We start from the raw sequence: 18,648 nt of genomic DNA on the forward strand, positions 1-18,648 counted from the left end.
ACCTTTATGCATTTTAATGTTATGTCATTGTAGAGCTGACCTGTCCAGACTATGCATGCATGAAACAGGCTAGACAAAAACATTTTGATTGATTGATTATATGAAGACTGTTTTTCATGACCTATTTTAGCCAGGTTGTCCATTTCAGCTTTTAGTATTACTTTTTATTGATTTATTTATTAGATTTCAACGCTGTATCCTTCATTCTAGCAGACTACAGACTCCCTAGCCTGCTTGCTTACTTTTTGTTTTATTACTTAAACTTCTTCTCAGTCTTTTAACAAACCCCCCTCCTGGCAAATTCGGAAATAGCCCCAGGTTGAGGATCTGCGTGCTCGAAAAAGAAATACGTTTCTTTAATTTTAATAAAGAATTTCATGATAATTGTCTATAATTACCCGCATCACATACAGCCAAAAGAAAACCCTCGATTCAGCCCTATTGCAGATAAACACATGGTGAGGAGGAGAGAAAAGCGATGAGAGTGGGGGAGTTAGAATGGTGTGAACACCAGTATGGCTGAGTGCTGAGTTTGGGAGCCATTAGGCAGAAGGTAATTAATACCTGTCACTGCAGTGCACTGTTCGCTGCCTTTATTCTGTTTCAGACCAATTAAAATATGACACTCCTCCGGTGGAGAATGTCTTGTTAAAATTAAGCGCCTGAGACACAAAGACACCTTTGATAAACACATCTAGAGCTACAATTGGCTTTGGCAGCAACTGCATGTTGTATAGATAGATGGATGGGTGGAGAGAGAGAGAGATGTCAGTGTGTGTATACGTGTTGTGTCACCTCCAGCAGATGCAAGTTTTTAGATCTGATTAAGTGTGTGTCCTTCCTTGGGAGTTTCACTCTGTAACACACACACACACACACACACACACAGGAGATTGATATGATGATACCGTCCATGTGATACTGACCAGTGAAAACAACTCACTGCAAACAGCTTTGATGGCAAGGACAGACGAATGGTAAGCAAAAACAGACGAGCCAGGGGAGAGAAGAAAAATGGAGGAGAGCAGATGAGCGTATACAAAGACAGGTGGTATGCTGATAAAAAAAAAAAGCTGAGAAACAAAGAAAAATATGATGAAGAGTGTATGATCGAAAGAAGCACAAAAAAACGGGAGTGTGGGAAAACGAATTGGAATATGGGTGGATTTTTTTGTAAAAAAAAAGAGTTGAGTGGATAGGAACTTGAAAAAGACATTAGATGAGGAGAAAAGAGGAAAATGGAGAGGGGTGGAGTGATGGATGCAGGCAGGGGACCAGCAGCTCTCTGCCAACATCTCCATGCATCCTTCCAGACATCACACTGCGCTGCCATCTGCCTTCCTGCCACACTCTCACACACACACATACAGAGAAACATACACGCAGGGAAGAGCTATGTGAAATCATTAGAGTCTCCCAACACTGAATAAATATCTTGGGATAAAATCGGTCTGTGGAGAAATCACCTGCGGGGAAATACAATTGGATGAGATCACGACCTCACTGAAACATAATTTGCATGTCATCTAAATGGAATCTGCCCCAAATGCTCGGGAGGTCAAAATGTGCCCGATTAGTCGAAATGGGACGACTTCCTTCTCCCCAGATTTGCTGAAAGGAGCAACAATGGCATGTACAAGTTCTGTTTGGCTGTGACTGTTCCTCCTGTGAGCGGCAGGGCTGCCCTCTTCTGGCTGCTTCACAAACCTCCGCAGTTGCATTCAAACCCTTCTAACCTTCAAAAGACAGACAAACAGACAGACAGACAGACAGATTCTGGCAGGCAGTTGTTTTTTTTTTAATCACATTAGAGCTGAGGAATAAAAAATTAACACAAAAAGGGGGAAAGTGCAGCACACAGAGTCTCTCAGGTAACCACATAGAGTCTTATTTATACATAATATATTTATATAGTAGAACCATATCTCCCACTTGTACAGCCTCTGATTGTGACACAGAAATAGTAAACCCACATTCCCTGGGTGACAGAAAAGAGCAAAAAGAGAGCAGCGCTCCAACAGTCGTCATCTACATTAGAAAACCTGCAGGCCATTCATATCCATAGGTTTATACAGCCAGGCTTTAGTATTCATTATAAAAATAGGTTTAAAGATGATACAGATGCAGAGGGTGAGTGAGGATGTTGCTGCGCCCACCGATCAGTGGCATGACCCATCATCCACCCACACAACAACCAAGATGCAACAAGGTCCTGGGATTCTGTGTGTCTCTGCTCTACAGCAGTCCAGCCCAGACAGTCAGTTATTATTGAAACCAAGGAGGGTTTAAATTAGAGAAGAAGAAAAAAAATGAGTACATAAAAAATGCTCTTTGAGGATGGTAAAGGGGGGGTTAGTGCATTGATGAAAGCTTAGATAGATTTGGAAAAGTGCAGTCAGGGAAAGAAAAAACACTATGGATGACACAGGAGTGGATGAGATGAGCAAAGAAATGGAAATAAAGAATAGCAGAGGAATAGAATGTTTTTAGAAAAAAGTGCAAAGCAGCTCTGGGGTCACCATTCACTTGGGTTTCAACAGCTGCTGGCGGTAAGAAGAAAAAAGGATCAGAGGAAAGAGGAGTTGATGGAAATTAAGTGTTATTGCTGGGGGTATTTTTTATTTGGTGTTAAGGTGTTAGAAGAGGAGTGAGGGCATGAGAAAAGAGTTATTGTTGAGGGTAGTACGGCTGATGCTGCTGCTGCTGCTGTGGTGGTTGCTGGGGGTAACCGGGGTAGGGCTGTCCAGCAGGAGGGGCTCCTGGGTATCCTCCTTGTCCTGGAGAAGGCTGGTAGGGCATGAAAGGCATGTTGGGCATATTAGGCATGTTGTACTGGCCATAAGCATAGGGGTTGTAGCCCATAGGAGCCTGAAAGTACCTGAAAGTACAACGGAGAAAGCAAACGTGAGCACTCACCAGTCACTTTATTAGGTACACCTGGTTAACTTCTTGTTAACAAACTCAGTGCATTTAGGTATGTAGACATGGTCCAGAAGACATGCTGGAGTTAAGAGTGAGAAGAGAGTAGAGAAGAGAGATCTACTGGGGTTTTCTGACAGTCATCTTTGGGGTTTACAGAGAATGGGCCAAAAACAAAGAAAGGAAAATATCCACTTGGTGCAGTTCTCTGGGCAAAAACACCTCGTTGATGCCAGTAGGTCAGCAGAGAAGGATCAGACTGGTCTGAAATGATGGAAATGCTTACTCAAATGACCACTTGATACAACCAAGGTCTACAGAAGACCATTCTGATTACACAACACATCCGACCTTGAAGCAGGCTGACTACAACAGCCAGTAAGGTACCCTTAGTACCTAATTAAGTGGATGAGAGTGAACATTTAAACAATTTCAGCGCTGCTCTCAAATGAAAAAGGCCATATACAGACCAAGATAGTAGATTAATCATGTAAAACAGTATAGAGAGTCTATGGACAGGAGCCACATCATTACAGCTTTGAGCTTAAAAAATTAGCCCAAATGTTCCAAGAGGTTTTGACCCTTTTTACAAGCAAAAAATGTAATGAAGGTCACAAAATGTATCACTCTGCCAAAACAAAATGTAGTCCGAGATCAGGATGTTGATGAAAAACCTACCCTGGGTATCCCTGGTACGTGGGGTAAGGTGGTCCCTGGGCCTGAGCCATTGGGGCCACAGGTGGTGGGTTGCTGGTGGAAGCAACAGAGGGCGCTGTGTTGGTTGGAGGGGGGGTGGCTGCAGCCTGAGGGGTGACGGTGGGAGGAGGAGGTCTGGCAGGAGGCTGGGGCTTGGCTGGGGGTTGCTGTTGGGCTGGTTGGGGCTGCTGAGACGTGAAGGTAGACAGAGAGGAGACATGCATGAATATGTGTCTTTTCTACAGTTAAGGTATAGTATAGTGTTAGACTCTGTGAGGTGCTACTTACAAATACAGTCCTGGGTGCAGGTGTTGGGCCGGCAGCGGGGGTGCTCTGATAGGCGGGAACGTTGAAGGATGGAGCACTGGGCTCTCGGGCAATGCTCTGCTGCAGATCTCTGAAACAGGGATTGAAACATTACAGATTTTTCCTGCCCAAGCTGCAGCTTAAAAAGACTTCCAGATGCCATCCATCCATTCATTTTCTATGACACTTGTCATCTGAGGGTTGCAGGGGGGAAGAAGAAGCCAATCGCAGCAAACAGTCAGAACATTTCCATGCTCAGTTAAGTCATTCGCCGTTCAATGGATTACTGTAGTTGTTCCAGTATACAAGCAAGATTCTTGTGGGGAATCAATGTATTGAATGAAGTGTGTGTTTGTCTATGGCCTCTTTTCAGCTTATGGTTTAGCATGCGGCTAAGTGTTAGTGTCGAGTGCTGGCCCAAACTCTTCCTACTATCCATAAACTTAAATTTACAATTTGACAAGTTGACACAGCATAAAATTGGTCTCCTAAAATTTCAACATACTTTTGTTTCTGTTGTGTTAATCTTCTGTGTAGGGGCTTCCTATTATTTCTGGAATGGGAACTGCGGTGCATGTGAAGAGCGCCAAGGCCAATTTGAGACCAACTCTGGTCCAACTGAAGGTTTACATGCAGTAGTAAGCCAAGTAAGAAATGTGATTTACAATTCCAGACAGTAACTGCATTAATGTTTTTGTAGCCACATTATTCACAATGAATGCCACAAGATATATTTTTTGTAATGGTTAAAACTTATCTCATGTTACTGAGGTGCAAGTAGAGGTTTAATTGCTCTCTCTCTGTCACTCACACACACAAACATGTTGACAGTCAGACTTATTCACAAATGGATGAGGACCAGACCCAATCAAATGTCATAACAGCAGAAGCGTCCAGGAAACATTTAATGACGGGTGTGAATAGTCGTACTTGGAGCTATAAACCTGTGACTGGATGACTGAAGACAGATGTCATAACAAGTATGAATGGGGCCTTTGAATAATTAGCCTAACCCCAACTGTATGTCTTTAGACCGCCAGAAGAAGTTGGAGTACCAAGAGAAAACCCACACTGACAGAGAGAACATGAAAACTACACACAAGCAGTTTTCAGACAAGAACAGTTGTTTTCTTTCCACACCGTGTGCCCAAACTAAAATGCTCAGTGTTACACACAGGATTCAAACACTGCTGTTGTGAGGCAACAGACTAACCACTGCCTTCATTAATATCCCACAAACAGACATAAGTGCACACACAGACAAAAGAAGCAGCGTACATACTTAAGTAGTTCATCCCGCTCCGTCTTGCGCGCAAAAACAATGTCGCTGCACTTATTCTGGAACTTAAGCAGGATTTCTGTCAGGTCGTTGTAGAACTGCGGAAGGAGAAAACAAAAGAGGACAAAAATAAATGCCCTGACTTTGCAAACCACCTTGACACACATACACAAAATAAATAAATAAATCGGAGTGAAATGTTTCTGGCAAGACATGCATTACTGCAGTACAGTTCATTCCTGCATGTGCCGGTGTGTTGTGCTGAGTAAGTACCTTTGTGCCTTCGCGCAGGTTGTTGCTGATCTCAACGTAGCTGTCGTGGGCTGAAGCCAACTTCTTCAGGACCTCCTCCCTCTGGTTGGTCTCTGCGTTTGACTGCTTCAGACTGCTGAAATCCTGGTGGGACGTCTGGGGAGGGATCACAGGAGTGATACAAAAGATAGCAGACTGAAGAGGTTAACCCCCTGAAGCGTTGTAGTACATAGGCTGATTTATGGATAGTGCAATAATAATTATTTTTCACACACACACACACGTAAAACCCTCAGACAGATGCTGATAGGACTCTATCTGCATCTGCTGCCCGACAACCTACATGTTTTTTTTTGTTTTGTTTTTTTAAACTAATCTGTTTATCCCAGTAATAAAAACAACTTTTTGTTTAGTTTTGTTTTTTAAGAGGGTCATATTTCATTTAAACTACAAACAGCAGGTGGTAGAACAGTTCAGAGTCACTTCAAGAGGCCAACACACCATTAAAACATGGTCATGAAGAGGCCACCACGTGTATGTTCATATACCTGAACTTTTCCCAGCAGCTCCTCCTGCATGTGGAGTGAGGCTTGTACTCTCTGGTTGTAGGTGCCGTACGACTGGTCGAGCTGGGAGAGTGACAGCTGCTCCTCGTTGATGGCTCCGTCCTGGGCCAGTGCCGTCAGAAAGGACGTAGACATGTCAAAGGTCACAGCCTTGATTTCTTCTTCCAAGGTGTCTCTTTCCTTTTTCATCTCATCCAGCTGGCTGAGCAGGGAGCGCAGCACATTCACCACCTGAGGTGAAGATGGAGAAGACAACTTGACTTTTTCTGCTCCACATGAACCGTAACCTATCACACTTGTCATAATGACTGCACAAATGCAGTGTGGCTTCACTGGCGTTGCACATGTACTTTTTCAACCCTCTCCCAGTTCTGCTTGCTTTAGTTCTTTAAGTTCCCCAGTGAAAAACAAAGCAAAGTCAGCAAAAAAAAAGAAAAATTGAGCAACTGTGGGGAGGAAGGCAAGAGCACACAATGTCCATTAGGTGTTTTGCATACAGCAGTTTCTGTATGTGGCACACAAAACTTTTGTTTTATGTTAACTGGCCAAATGACAGAGTAGGCAGGCAGACTGACCTCACTGCCCTGCAGTGTTTTGGTTGGGTTGGCAGAGGGGATGGCAGCAGAGAGCTCGTCCTCTGATTTACACAGCAGAGCGATCATGTCACAGTGGGCGCCGTACCGGTCCCTCACCACTTGATCTGCTTGAACAGCCTTGTCCAAGACGTTGCGGAAGTTAGCGCCCTCTGAGGAACAGAAGGAGAGGTTTGAGGAGACAGGAGAGAGGGAGGATCGTGGTGAACAGCATAAAAGTGTTGCCACAAGAACAGTTTCTTCATCTCAGCTACTGGCCTCCTCTAGGGTCCTCCTCTAACTCATATCAACACTCTATGATGTATATAATGGTGCTATAGTGCATGTTTTCTTATTATATTGATTTAATTCATTTTATTCACCCCTGATATTTATACAAAGTTTTGGTCTTTTTATTTGCACCAATGACCAAAACTAATTCTTTGTATTGCGAAAGCTTTACTTGGCAATAAACCTGACTCTGATTCTGATGTGTGTACCTGCACGCAGGGGCTTATACAGATCACCAGAGGGGGTTCTGTTCCAGCGCTGGTTGAACTTGGCTCTCAGCTCATTGTCTGTTGTCTCTTCATCATCCAGCATCTTCAGAGACTGATGGACAAAAACACAAAAGTGCCTTAACATACACACACATACTGGAGCTGCACAATACGATAAAAAAAAAAAACCAACAACAACAAATTGTGATTATTTTTAGAGATATCGTGACTGCGATATGATAGATAAATGGTACAGCTTAAAGGTTAAAAGTACTTTCTTGACTGTAATTTTCATGAATATATTAATCAAAATCATATAGATTTGACATTTTTTGGAGCATGTCAACAAACAAAAGATATTTTAATTCCTGCAATGCTACTGAATTTCTACATTAATTGCATTTGGACACACATTTCATCTTTATCAAACAATTGCAGTGTCTTTGGATTGTAGTTGATTATATTACATTTGATTATTTCTGATTAACTGTACAGACCTCACACACACACACACACACACACGATGATCTGTTGAGTAAGCCTTTATTGCTCATTTTATCTTGGACCATGAGTCTTCTGTGCATAAGTAATATTGACTTGTGTGGGCCCGTATAGAATTCATTAACATAACCACTCAGCAAACTTCTGCTGACCATAGGTACATGCTGTAACGTAGGGCTGCAGCTCGAACACTTAAGTCAGGACATAGTGGGCAGTTACAAGTATGATATTGATGGCAATTTCTATGTAAAACAGAGCTGCAGGCAGACGCAGACACACTCCTTGTGTGACCAACAGACGTACACGAGACGCAGCAGATTAGAGACAAAGCTGTCACACACTGCACATGGATCTGGTCTGGCCTCGGCCTAACGTGTAGTAGTTCTCTCGACAGTTACTGATTGTTCATTTTAAAAACGTTTACTGGTTGGACTCCCCTTTTTAAATGTCAAAAAAAAAAAAAACTATATTCTTGTATTCTAAAAAAGTAAAACTCACATTTTTCTATTTTAGGGTAAATTAGGGTATTTTGGTTTAGACTTTTTAACTCAGCCAACAAACTTGGAAGCAGATTGTGTTTATTGTTTTGTTTGTGAGGAAGGAGTGTAAAAAACAGTTTGGCTGAAGCTCATGGACACACAGTCCTTGGCTCGAAGATTAGTGGATTAGATTTCAGTGATGATCCTGATCTTGGATTTCCGCCATTAGGAAAGATTATGAGTTTTTAGGATTTAAGTGTTCTTCTGGTAGTGGTATTCCAATATTCAGGAGTTCCAAATCATCTGCTAAACAGCATTAGTCCCATATGCTTTTTTTCAATTAAAACAAGCCACACTACAACTCCTTTGTTTACTTTTTAAATTGGGTTTAGGATCAGGATTAACACTTGTGGTAAGTGGTGCGATCACTGGCGTGTGGCAGACTATAACATGTATAATTCAGGGTGTTTCTTGTTGCCTCTAAAACCAACCTCATCCAGGATTTCTCTGTTGCGAGTCAGAAGCTCAGGCAGGTCTTTGATCAGCTGCTCAATGCTCTGCAGTCCCCCTTGCTGCACAATGGATCTGGCCTTCTCAGCAATGGATTGAGGGACAGAGTCTCCAGACAGATCCTCCAGGGCAGCTGGCAGATTCAGCGATGCCAACACCCTAATGGACAGTTACACGACAAATTAATTTTCAACTGCCTTTTCAACATTTTACAGCAAATACAGCAATTAAAAACAAATTTATGCACTAACTTTCAAAGGACAAAGATTGTACCCATTTTTCGTTGAATGAAATACTGGAGGTTTTTAAGCAATCACTGGTATCTCCATATTGTGAGACAGAAGTGTCTGACTGTTATTTGGGATGCTGCAGTAAAACTACAAGTACTTTTATTGGCATTTTAATACACCATTATATTATGAATTTTTAATAAGCCCATCCATGCCTGGAGACACAAGCTCTCATGGACACACTCACTGGAAGACAATTACACAAATCTATTTGAACATTAGAGATGTGTGAGTCAGGCTTTTTTTTTTTTTTTAAATATCATCCACGCCCGTCCTAAACTGGCAACTTTATACTCCATAACATCCATCAGTGGGTGATTTGTGTTACTGATAAAGGTGTATTTTACTGTTTATTTCAGCAATGAGTAAACATAACTTTAGATTGTACACAGCGGGCTGGGTTTATTCAGGCAATTCTCATTTTCCACGTAATACAATACAAGCATGACTGTAAATTATGTAACTGTAGTAGCACCCCATCACTATAATGCAAAGCTGACATGAAGTAAATAATAACTTGCTTGTAACACTACCTTGAGAACTACTACAACAGTAGTTCACAGGACAACTCACCCGTTGCAGAGGTTGGTCGCCTCCCTGAGTGACCCCACCAGCCTGTTAACAGTCTCAGCCTTCCTCTGGCTGTAAATGCTCATGGACTGCTGCACTGCCATAGGAACCATCTTCTCAAACAGGTCTGAAGAGGAAAAAGCAAACATTAAACAAAACAAAAAAGCACAAGGCTAACCTCTGATATTGTAGTGCATAGGCAGATTTATGGATGTGGATGAGATAAAGTGAGTGGTAGATAAGCGCCCATCTGACATCATCAAACATCTACAATGAGTTGGAAATTATGCCCAAAGAGCAGGAGATTGGATTACATTATGCAAAATAAAATGGGGCAGCCATTAAGTGGGAGGCTGCCATCTTATATCTAAAATATTTGCTTTAGTGTTTCAAGGAGGAGAAAAACGTATGTACTGTCATCAAACACCATAGACCTTGTTGAAACAAACAAGCATCGGTCTCACTTTATGGCACATCAGTATGTTGTCCTTTACAGAATAAAAATGTTAATTTGGGGGTCTACTACAGTAGTTTTATGTACTGGATGCATAGAAAAAGCTATGACACATTTAAGAAGTGGTTTCCTAACGGTGGGGACACTGAGACCATGTGAAGGAGGGTCCTGTAGAACAAGTGTGGTAATCATTGCACTACAGGAAAGTGTAAAATCCAAAAACACATGATAAATGAGAGGTGACATGGCAGTATTAATGCTTAGGAGAAAGACTGAAAAATGAGGAAAAGAAACAACTACAACTGGTCTTCTCTGAAAAGAAGAAAATCTACCTTCCAGCATCTCTACAGCTCATTAACTAACACATTATATCTTGTTTGTTTAATTAGCACAAACGCTGCAGTGCAGAGATGGCACACTGCTGGTTTATACTCTATTACAAACTCAACTTAAACTTCCTAAAGGTACTTTTCTCACCATGAGGTTCTCGGGCAGTGAAGAAACCCAAATCTTGCCAAACAAAATTATTTTTCAAACTGTGAAATTATTCTTTTAAAACTTCTGATGCTCTGGACAAAAAAGGACTCTGCAGCAATCTGTCCATCTGGCAAAACACTTTCCTTTGTCTCTTAAACTCAAATTTGGATAATTAACTCTGTCTTGCCAATTAGAAAACTGTGTCAGTGTCTGTGTATGGTACCTGTGAATTTCTGGCTAAGTGGAGGTGAGATAGATGTGGCTTTGACCAACGCTGCTTTGCCAATAGTCTCCAGATCCTTGACTTCAGGAACGCGGTCGTGGTAGATAAAATCGTTGTCTTTTTTTGCAGCGGTGAGGGCTCGGTTGATCTTCTCACTCAGGTCCTTAACGCTCACATAGTCATCGTAACGAGAGGCCACGGTTTTCGCCAGCTCTGCTGCGTGCTTTAGTCACAGATTGAAGGAAAAAACTTTATTTTTTTACTTTGATGTGTGTGTGGGTGATTTTTCTTTTCTTTTTAACTCTTCACAAGCGAAGAGCTGAAGTCAAAAACGTAATTACATACCTGAAGGCGAGCAATCTCCTCTCCAAAACGCTTCTTCTGCTTGGCCACGGCGCTCTGGTGAAGCTCAGCGTTGGCCTGCATGATGCAGCGCTTGGCCGCCAGGACCGGCATCACTTCCTGAAAATAAAAATACTGACCAGGGAGAGGCAACCACAGAGAAACACACAGGCACGCAAACAAATATAAACACACACACACATACACAACACACACACCAACCAACAGCAAGGCAATCCACAAAATGGCAGACACACAGCAGCAGAGTCAAATCACAAATGACATCACGAAAGCCAATCACAAAGAGGCACAAGGGGTCAGAGGTGTGCAAACGAAACAGAAGCGTGTGCACATATGCGCAAGTACACACACAGACACATGTAACCAGTGCAAACACCACCAACACCACAAGGGATGCAGAAAGAAAGGAAGACAAGAGAGAAAACAGAACAGGCCATGAGTGTTTAACTTTTGAGCAAAAGCTGCTGCTGCACCCTCCTCAAATGCCCCAGACAGTGTGTGTGTGTGTTCACTTGTATTTGTTTACCTCTTTAGGACCTTTTCTGGCATAAATACTGACCTTATCAGGACCAGTAGTCCTCATTGGGAACAAAACCTGGTCCTGAAGAAGCAGAACCTCATTCCTGAGGAACTGGTTAAGGTTAGGGCTAAGATTTGAATTGCTGTTAGGTTATGGTTAAGGTTATGAATGGAAATCAATGCAGTGTGCTAAAAAGAATAGCTGCACAAACCTGTGTGACAGTGAATGGGTCTGTTTAATTTTAGGTTCTCTTGAACAAAGATGCTGTTTTCAAATTTGTATACCCAAACAAAAAGCAACAACTTTATTTCATACGATTAAAATTTGTTTATATTATTAAACAATATTTTTATTAAGTATCAGGTAAGGTATGTTTATCATAGGCTGGTATGAATTTATTTAAATTGAATAACTAAATTGCATAATAACTAATAAATATAGAGAAAATCCTCTGTTAAGGTTTGTTGGCAATTGTCAATCAGCCTCCCACTAAAAAAATCTAAACTTACCCAACAGGTAAAATGTTCAATTTAAATGACACAATGGAATTATTTAATGCCTTTCACTTAAGTTTGATTTAATTTAACTGAAAAAAGTAAATGTTTTTTCTGAAACTGAGATCGTATGTATATCAGTGTTGAACAGACGCTCACTTTTTCAGATATCCATGATTATTAGATTGTAGATCAGAATGAAAACAGGTCAAACTTAAGTTCAGTAATAGTAACCAGCACATCAGAATGAAAATAGGGTGAAAATGAACCAATGAAAACAGAGGGAGGTGCAATGTGGACAGTCCCACAACCTGAGTACCACTCTTCAAACCTATCCCACCCCACAAACGCGCACACACACACGCACACTGACAATACACACAATAAGGCACACCACACAGAATCTGTGTTTGGGTCTTCACCACAATAAACACATGACTGGCTGGTTAGTGTGTAAGTGTGTGTGTGATTTTCACATACCTTGGGAAGGTTGTCTTTGTACTGCTTGAAGGCGTCACCATAGAAATCTGCTGCTTGATTGGCCAGTTTAGCAATGACAGCATCTTTCATTCTATCTGTTGGTTAAAAAAAGTTGCATTTAAGTCGAGCATCAAAATGCACATTTCAAACACAGCTGAAGTGAGAGTTTGCTTTTGCAAACTGCATATTACACACCAATTACTGCCACTCAGTCATACATTTAGGCAAATCAGAAGTAATGTATCAGCAGTGTTTTTCATCAGAGCAGTTTATCCATTGAACAACGGTATTTATGTTACTACATCTAGATGACATTTCCCTTACATCCAGCAAAGTGTTTAAACTCATTTACAACAATATTATCCCTCTAGGAAAAAAGATCCTACTTTTTTCACAATGTAACTTTCAAAACTGTTGTACTTAAAAACACTAATAAGCAATTGTAGAGACAGAACTGGGACACAGGCTGTGTTCAACCTGGACCAGAACTGTCTACTGCCACTGCTAAAATTACTCTACTTGTAGCAAAATACCCTCATGAGCGTGAAGTTAAAGACGCTATTTATTAACTTATATATAAATTAAGTGTGTGCAATCACTCTAATTCTTATATATGGCAGATGTGTGACACCAGTATCCCTGTGGACGATGAAAAATTAAACCACAAATGCGGTTCTTTGTGTGTGATGTTCTAAAATCGAGCCTTGATCTCCTTTTCTAATTATTTACATGACATAAAGAGCCATAAATCATAATGATGGAGTGCTGAAAAGCAGAACAGTAGTTTATGTTACATGCCCGTTTGTACAAACAATGAAGACTTGAATAACTGGGGCGTTTTGTCTTTTACCTGAAGTAGCTTTGAGGAAAAAGACCTCCTGGGCCTGGGCAAGCATTATGAGGCTTAGGGTGCCCACAGTCTCAGGAGAGATGTCCATAGTGGGCTCCCTATTCAGGGCAGACAGCACCGTGTCCTTGATGTGACCAAACGCTCCACTGGCCAACTTGATAGAGACAAAGATGAATGGTTACTTGGCAAAATCTTATTCAGCTTGGGCAATAATGCCAAGTTCAGTGTCAATAAAGCAGCTTTGAAAACCAAACTAAAATAGAAACACAGACGAAACACTAATGGCATAAACGCACATCAGTATGCCTCCAGTGTTACCAGGAAAATCAGCTCATGCATCATCGACTCTCAGCTTCGTTGCACTTAGTGGAGATGATCCACAAACAATTTGCTTGCACTGCTATTACACGCACTACACATGGTGGCAGCATCGTGTTGCACGAAAAGGACAATGCTTTGCAAATACAGTTCTGCACAAGCTAATGCTCGAATGCAAGTATGGAAATGATTTTGATGAGTGACTTTTATTTCATGTCAACAAAATGCAGATACTAAATTAATATATGATACATTGTTCTGTAAATAAAAAGGAGTAGTATAGCCACATAATAGCTGTTACAATATGGTTTGTATTTATACGACACGTTTCTAGTCTTGATGACCACTCAAAGCTGCTTTACACTACAGTTTTACCATTCACCCACACTTTCATACAGCGCATCTATGTGCAGCACATTTTCTATCACACGCTGTTGGCACAGTCATCAGGAGAAACAGGGGGTTAAAAGGGCCTTGCCCAAGTACACTTTGGCATGTAGATGGGAATTTAACCCACAACCTTTGAGTTGAAAGACGACCCGCTCTGTCACCCTTATAAGAAATGCAACTGAACAACAAATGCGTTGGCAATCAGATATTCTATTGCAGCAAAGCTTCCAAAGGGCATTTAAAGAACATCAGAGCAGTGACAATTCTGACTGAAAATCATATTTCTGTGGATCATCAGCATATATCATATAACACTTATATTTCCCACAGTCGCTTCCACAAACCACTTGAATCGCACAGTACACATCCAATCCAATACAATTTATTCATAAAGCACATTTAAAACAAGATAGTTGACCATTATAACAATGTGGTGTTGCTCTCACCTGATAGTATTTAGCTGCAGTCCTCAGTCCTTCATCATTGTCGAGGTTCTGCTCTGAAGCGATCTGGCTGGCCAACGCCGCTGCATTGAACAGCACACACGTCTTCTCGTAACCCAAACTGGCCAAAGCTGCCAACACAAACACACTGTGGTTATTTGAAGGGACAAGTTCAACTACTGAATATTACATTTACATATCTCACTGTCAAATTGCACGGCTACCGACGTTAAGATTAACTTAAATTTCCTTTCACAGCCAAGTAATTACACAGAGTGACAACTATTTATTATACTTTATATATATTGATTCATATTGATATCAACCACTTTATTTTGGTTGACAGTGCTGTTTTTGTGAGGTTGATCTTTTATCAAACCAACTTTTTCTACAAATTCATTCTGGGTGAGAAAAATCTAGAATGGAAAGAATCCCACAGTCATGAGCTCTCTCAATTCACCATGGGTACAAAAGATTCAAGCGTGAACTGAATAAACGTGCAGAGTGCACATAGCAACAAGGAGCAATCTTAACAATCTGGACATGTTTTTCCACTCTCATTTTCACTTTTTTCACTTGTGAGTCTCTGACCCCGAGGCACCTCTATTCTTCATCACTCTGGATGCAAAGTAAAACAAGGGCGTTTTTCCCTTGAATGTTTGTGTGATATAAATACAGACGCAGACAAAAACTGATTGATTAATAGATATTATGAGTGCGAGGAAAAAATAATTTCCCCTCTATCTGCAGCTCACTACATCCCTGTGTTACATGCAAATATTCTTCCACAGACATAAATACACTGATAAGAGGCTGTACCTACCGAGCTTGACTGATCCACCAAACAGTGACCCTTTTTCAAAGGCATCCTTCCATGTGAAGGTTAAGCAGAGCTGTGGAAACAGAGAGAGGCTTTGTGTTTCACAACTTCATTTTGGGGAAATACATCCAACTGACAGTTATGAGATGTCCAATCAATTACCTGGTTTTCAGAGAAGGGAAACTTGGGCTCAACAGCACACAGCTGGTCATAGTATCTGCAAGAAAAATCATGATGTTGAGTCTTTTTTATTATCTATCTAAACCCAAAACATGTGATAAAATGTGTGTAGTGTACTCATCATGAGTTTATTGGAACTGTATACAGTAAAATGTCAGTAAAATACAGTGAATCATAATAGGCTGATGATTATTGTGACATAATTGCAGCTCAATATTTGAGAAAGCTCAGCCCTTTCAGAGACACTTGACCATGAGTCATGAAAAAACATCAGAATAGGCAATCATGTTGTGTGCGCACGCACAAAACACACTCACACACTGCGGCTGTGAGGTGAACAGTCGTGGGAATGGCAGCATGCATAGGGGCTGGACAAGGAATCCCCAAGCACCAGTATTTCCACCCTGCATTTCTAGTGCCAAGAGAGACTGGAGGGCAAACATATACATAAACAAATCCTTATGTAAACCTTTGTTTCCCATTCAACTTCACAACGACACACACACACACACACACACACACACACACACACACACACACACAGAGACACACACGTGTAAGCTGAGACAAGGTGTGCCACTCTAGATAGGTGAATAGAAAAATAAAACGTCCTCAACACAACAATGGTTACCACGGTAACACAATAGCTGAGTGTCCGCTCGCCTGTGAATGGGGTAGGACCTGTTGCTCTGGCTACCTGGCACGTTGCTAACAGACATGTGCACTTGCGCAGATAATGCTAACAGTCAGCAATGGCAGGCAATTCTGCACCAACATGCTAGCTACATCCCCATCTCTAATTAGCCAATACCAGCCCACAGCCATTCAATTTGTCTATACCCATGGTTCTCCAACAATGGTAGGTGTACCACCAGAGGTATGTGAGCTTTCTATGGCAGTACTTAGAGGAAAATCAGAAATACTGTCTTACTGTATATACCAGGGTATGTGACCAGAGTGGAACTGAGAAATTGTGTAGAAAATTAAATAAAAATTACGAGTCAGTCAACTTTTCTCGTGCTCCAACTTAATCTAATTTCACTATACCGGTGAAGTATATGTGAGGAAGAGGAGGATAATGAGAGAGAAAATTATCTTAATGGGAATAAATCTGCCTCCTATGAAAAATCTGTAGCTGACTTTTCTTGGCCGATTGACACCACTGTATTTTATCATTGGCAATAGCAGTGTTAACTTTAATAGCTCAATATTTTCTCAAGTAGTACTATTGAATTAGAGTTTTTTTTCCCCCTTTCTTTTGTCAATAAACAATTTCTCTCCTGATACTCATTCTGATACCACAACAGGCTAAATCTCAATAGATCAGATACCAGTACCATATACCACTAATGCTGGAGGCATTAGTGAAAACATACAGTCTAACAAATGACAACTGAATAACATAATTTGAATTGCATAATTTAAATTCTGGCTGCCTCTCAACGTCAGCACTTTACACTCAGCACCTTTTGATGGCATATTTCAACTGTCAAACCTTGGCAAATACTTTACAATTCCACTTTGCACTGCAGCTAAAGAGTAACTAATTTTGAAGGAGAATAGCAGTCCTACACCTTAAGTGCATATTTGGCAACTCACGTAATGTGTGCAAACCCTGTGCACAGAATGAATTATGAGTCACACAGAACAAAGAGTAAAACGTCAAAGGGCAGAGTCTGACACTGTACATAGTGTGAGTGGAATGGTTAATTTAGAGCCCCATAACAATGGTAAGTTTTATAGATGACACCAAATGGATGAGGTGGATGCTAAGGGTTAGAAAAAAATTGTTTACTGAGTCAGTAAACAATTTTAAGTCCGAATACATAAAAGTAAAATAACAGTTGACAATTCTGGTGGGAGAGAGTTTGCTTTAGTCTCTATCTATAACTATTCCTTCCAACAGTTTCTCTAACAACTAGCATCTATAACTCTGTTGCACTCAAAACATTTTTGTCAATGTGTAATTCTATATTTATTTAAATTTAAATGTTTTATTTTAATTTAACAAAAACACTGGTTAAGTGCACATGTGAATGACATTTGACAATAATGTTGATTGTGGTTGGACTTCCTCACTTCTGTAGCTTGCAGTGCCTTCAGGAGTTACAGTGTAACCGACACACGCATGACAACTCAACTTTCTGCTTATGTCACGCCACAGAAATAAGGATCAGTTCAAGTCAGCTGATTATCAATGTTCTAAAAGGTGGAAACTGATGATAATTTGTTTGATTTTGATTTGACCGGTTTGGGTTTAATTTAACGTTTTATTGACACATTTTAGGCATTTTGTTATGGTTCATGAATTTGCTCGGCCTATTTACACATGGCGTTACTTTGAGAGCTCAATGTTCTCAGGTCGTACGTTGGCGACAATGGTGATACGCATTTTGCTATGTTTCATGACCACGCAAACTGTTTGAGATTACTGGAATAAAAAAAAGTTTATTTTCCCCAGGGTGTAACTCAATGGCTCACAGAGCTGTCAACTGTGGGATGTGTGAGTGGAAGCTAACTCTAATGCTAAAGTAAACTCATAACCTCTGCAGTTAAACTAGCTTAGGCTATTTTCATCGTTTACGTGTCTGACAGTTTATTTAATCGAGTCCCAAAGCTACGTGGGTTTTCTGCCATGTAATGCTGACATAAATAATACGAGGCAGACATTTTTTACGATACTTTTTTGATGATTCTAACTGATTAGCTTGCGCACCTAGCTCACAAGTTAGCATCTAAAGGCTAACAAATGTGGGTGCGGCGATGACTAAGCTAGCTCACCACCAAAGGTGAGAGAGTAGCTCTTGGTGTAGGTATCATGGTGTTTAGATGGTGAGAGGTTTTGTTAAATAGAAGTTTACCTAAGGAGGATCTCCAGGGAGCTCTCGTGTTTGTCCAGCGGCCTCCCCAATGCGTTTTTGCGAAGCTTGTTCAACTCCTCCACGGAGCGTAGATATTCGGCTTGCTCGTCGTTCGCTTGGTATGTAGTCGTCACAAATTTCGACAGTGGTTTCACCAGATCCACTTCAGAGGACTTTTTCAGCGGGACTGAAATAAAAGTCGCCATTTCGGCTGGCGTGTGTGCTGTATTTGATCAGAAAGACAGGCAGCAATTAACGAACCGAGAAACACAACAACAGCGGGCGACGCGACTTCCTGGATTCTCAGTGGGAACGTGAAATGACGTCATGTGGAA

At 41.0% G+C, this 18,648-nt stretch overlaps 1 protein-coding gene across 3 annotated transcripts; it reads right to left on the minus strand.

Moving 5' to 3' along the window:
• Nucleotides 1–1,774: 1,774 nt before the first annotated feature.
• Nucleotides 1,775–18,636, minus strand: LOC122786493 (programmed cell death 6 interacting protein). Of its 3 annotated transcripts, none has more exons than XM_044052846.1 (18): nucleotides 18,314–18,636; nucleotides 15,435–15,489; nucleotides 15,276–15,345; nucleotides 14,456–14,583; nucleotides 13,302–13,455; nucleotides 12,452–12,546; nucleotides 10,940–11,071; nucleotides 10,595–10,817; nucleotides 9,444–9,567; nucleotides 8,562–8,739; nucleotides 7,091–7,202; nucleotides 6,594–6,763; nucleotides 6,001–6,249; nucleotides 5,474–5,608; nucleotides 5,204–5,298; nucleotides 3,904–4,012; nucleotides 3,598–3,800; nucleotides 1,775–2,878 (listed from the first exon to the last, which is right to left on the minus strand). In XM_044052846.1, exons 1-18 carry the CDS (start codon nucleotides 18,517–18,519, stop codon nucleotides 2,668–2,670), a joined length of 2,649 nt encoding a protein of 882 aa, XP_043908781.1. In that variant the 5' UTR covers nucleotides 18,520–18,636; the 3' UTR covers nucleotides 1,775–2,667. The 3 variants fall into 3 exon arrangements, with proteins under 3 accessions (XP_043908781.1, XP_043908782.1, XP_043908780.1); XM_044052847.1 differs by having other exon boundaries at nucleotides 3,598–3,803; nucleotides 10,940–11,056; nucleotides 18,314–18,635; XM_044052845.1 differs by having other exon boundaries at nucleotides 3,598–3,803; nucleotides 18,314–18,635.
• Between the last annotated feature and the right edge of the window lie 12 nt (nucleotides 18,637–18,648).

This window comes from Solea senegalensis, linkage group LG20, assembly GCF_019176455.1.
Source record: "Solea senegalensis isolate Sse05_10M linkage group LG20, IFAPA_SoseM_1, whole genome shotgun sequence".
In the NCBI taxonomy this organism is placed as follows: domain Eukaryota; kingdom Metazoa; phylum Chordata; class Actinopteri; order Pleuronectiformes; family Soleidae; genus Solea; species Solea senegalensis.

Coding starts and splice junctions, on each gene's coding strand:
- LOC122786493 (XM_044052845.1), bottom strand. CDS start 18,519: ATGGCGACTTTTATTTCAGTCCCGCTGAAAAAGTCCTCTGAAGTGGAT. Junction 6,764..7,090: donor GTATAAGCCCCTGCGTGCAG/GTACACACATCA, acceptor TCTGTTCCTCAG/AGGGCGCTAACTTCCGCAAC. Junction 4,013..5,203: donor GAGCGGGATGAACTACTTAA/GTATGTACGCTG, acceptor TCCCTGTTTCAG/AGATCTGCAGCAGAGCATTG.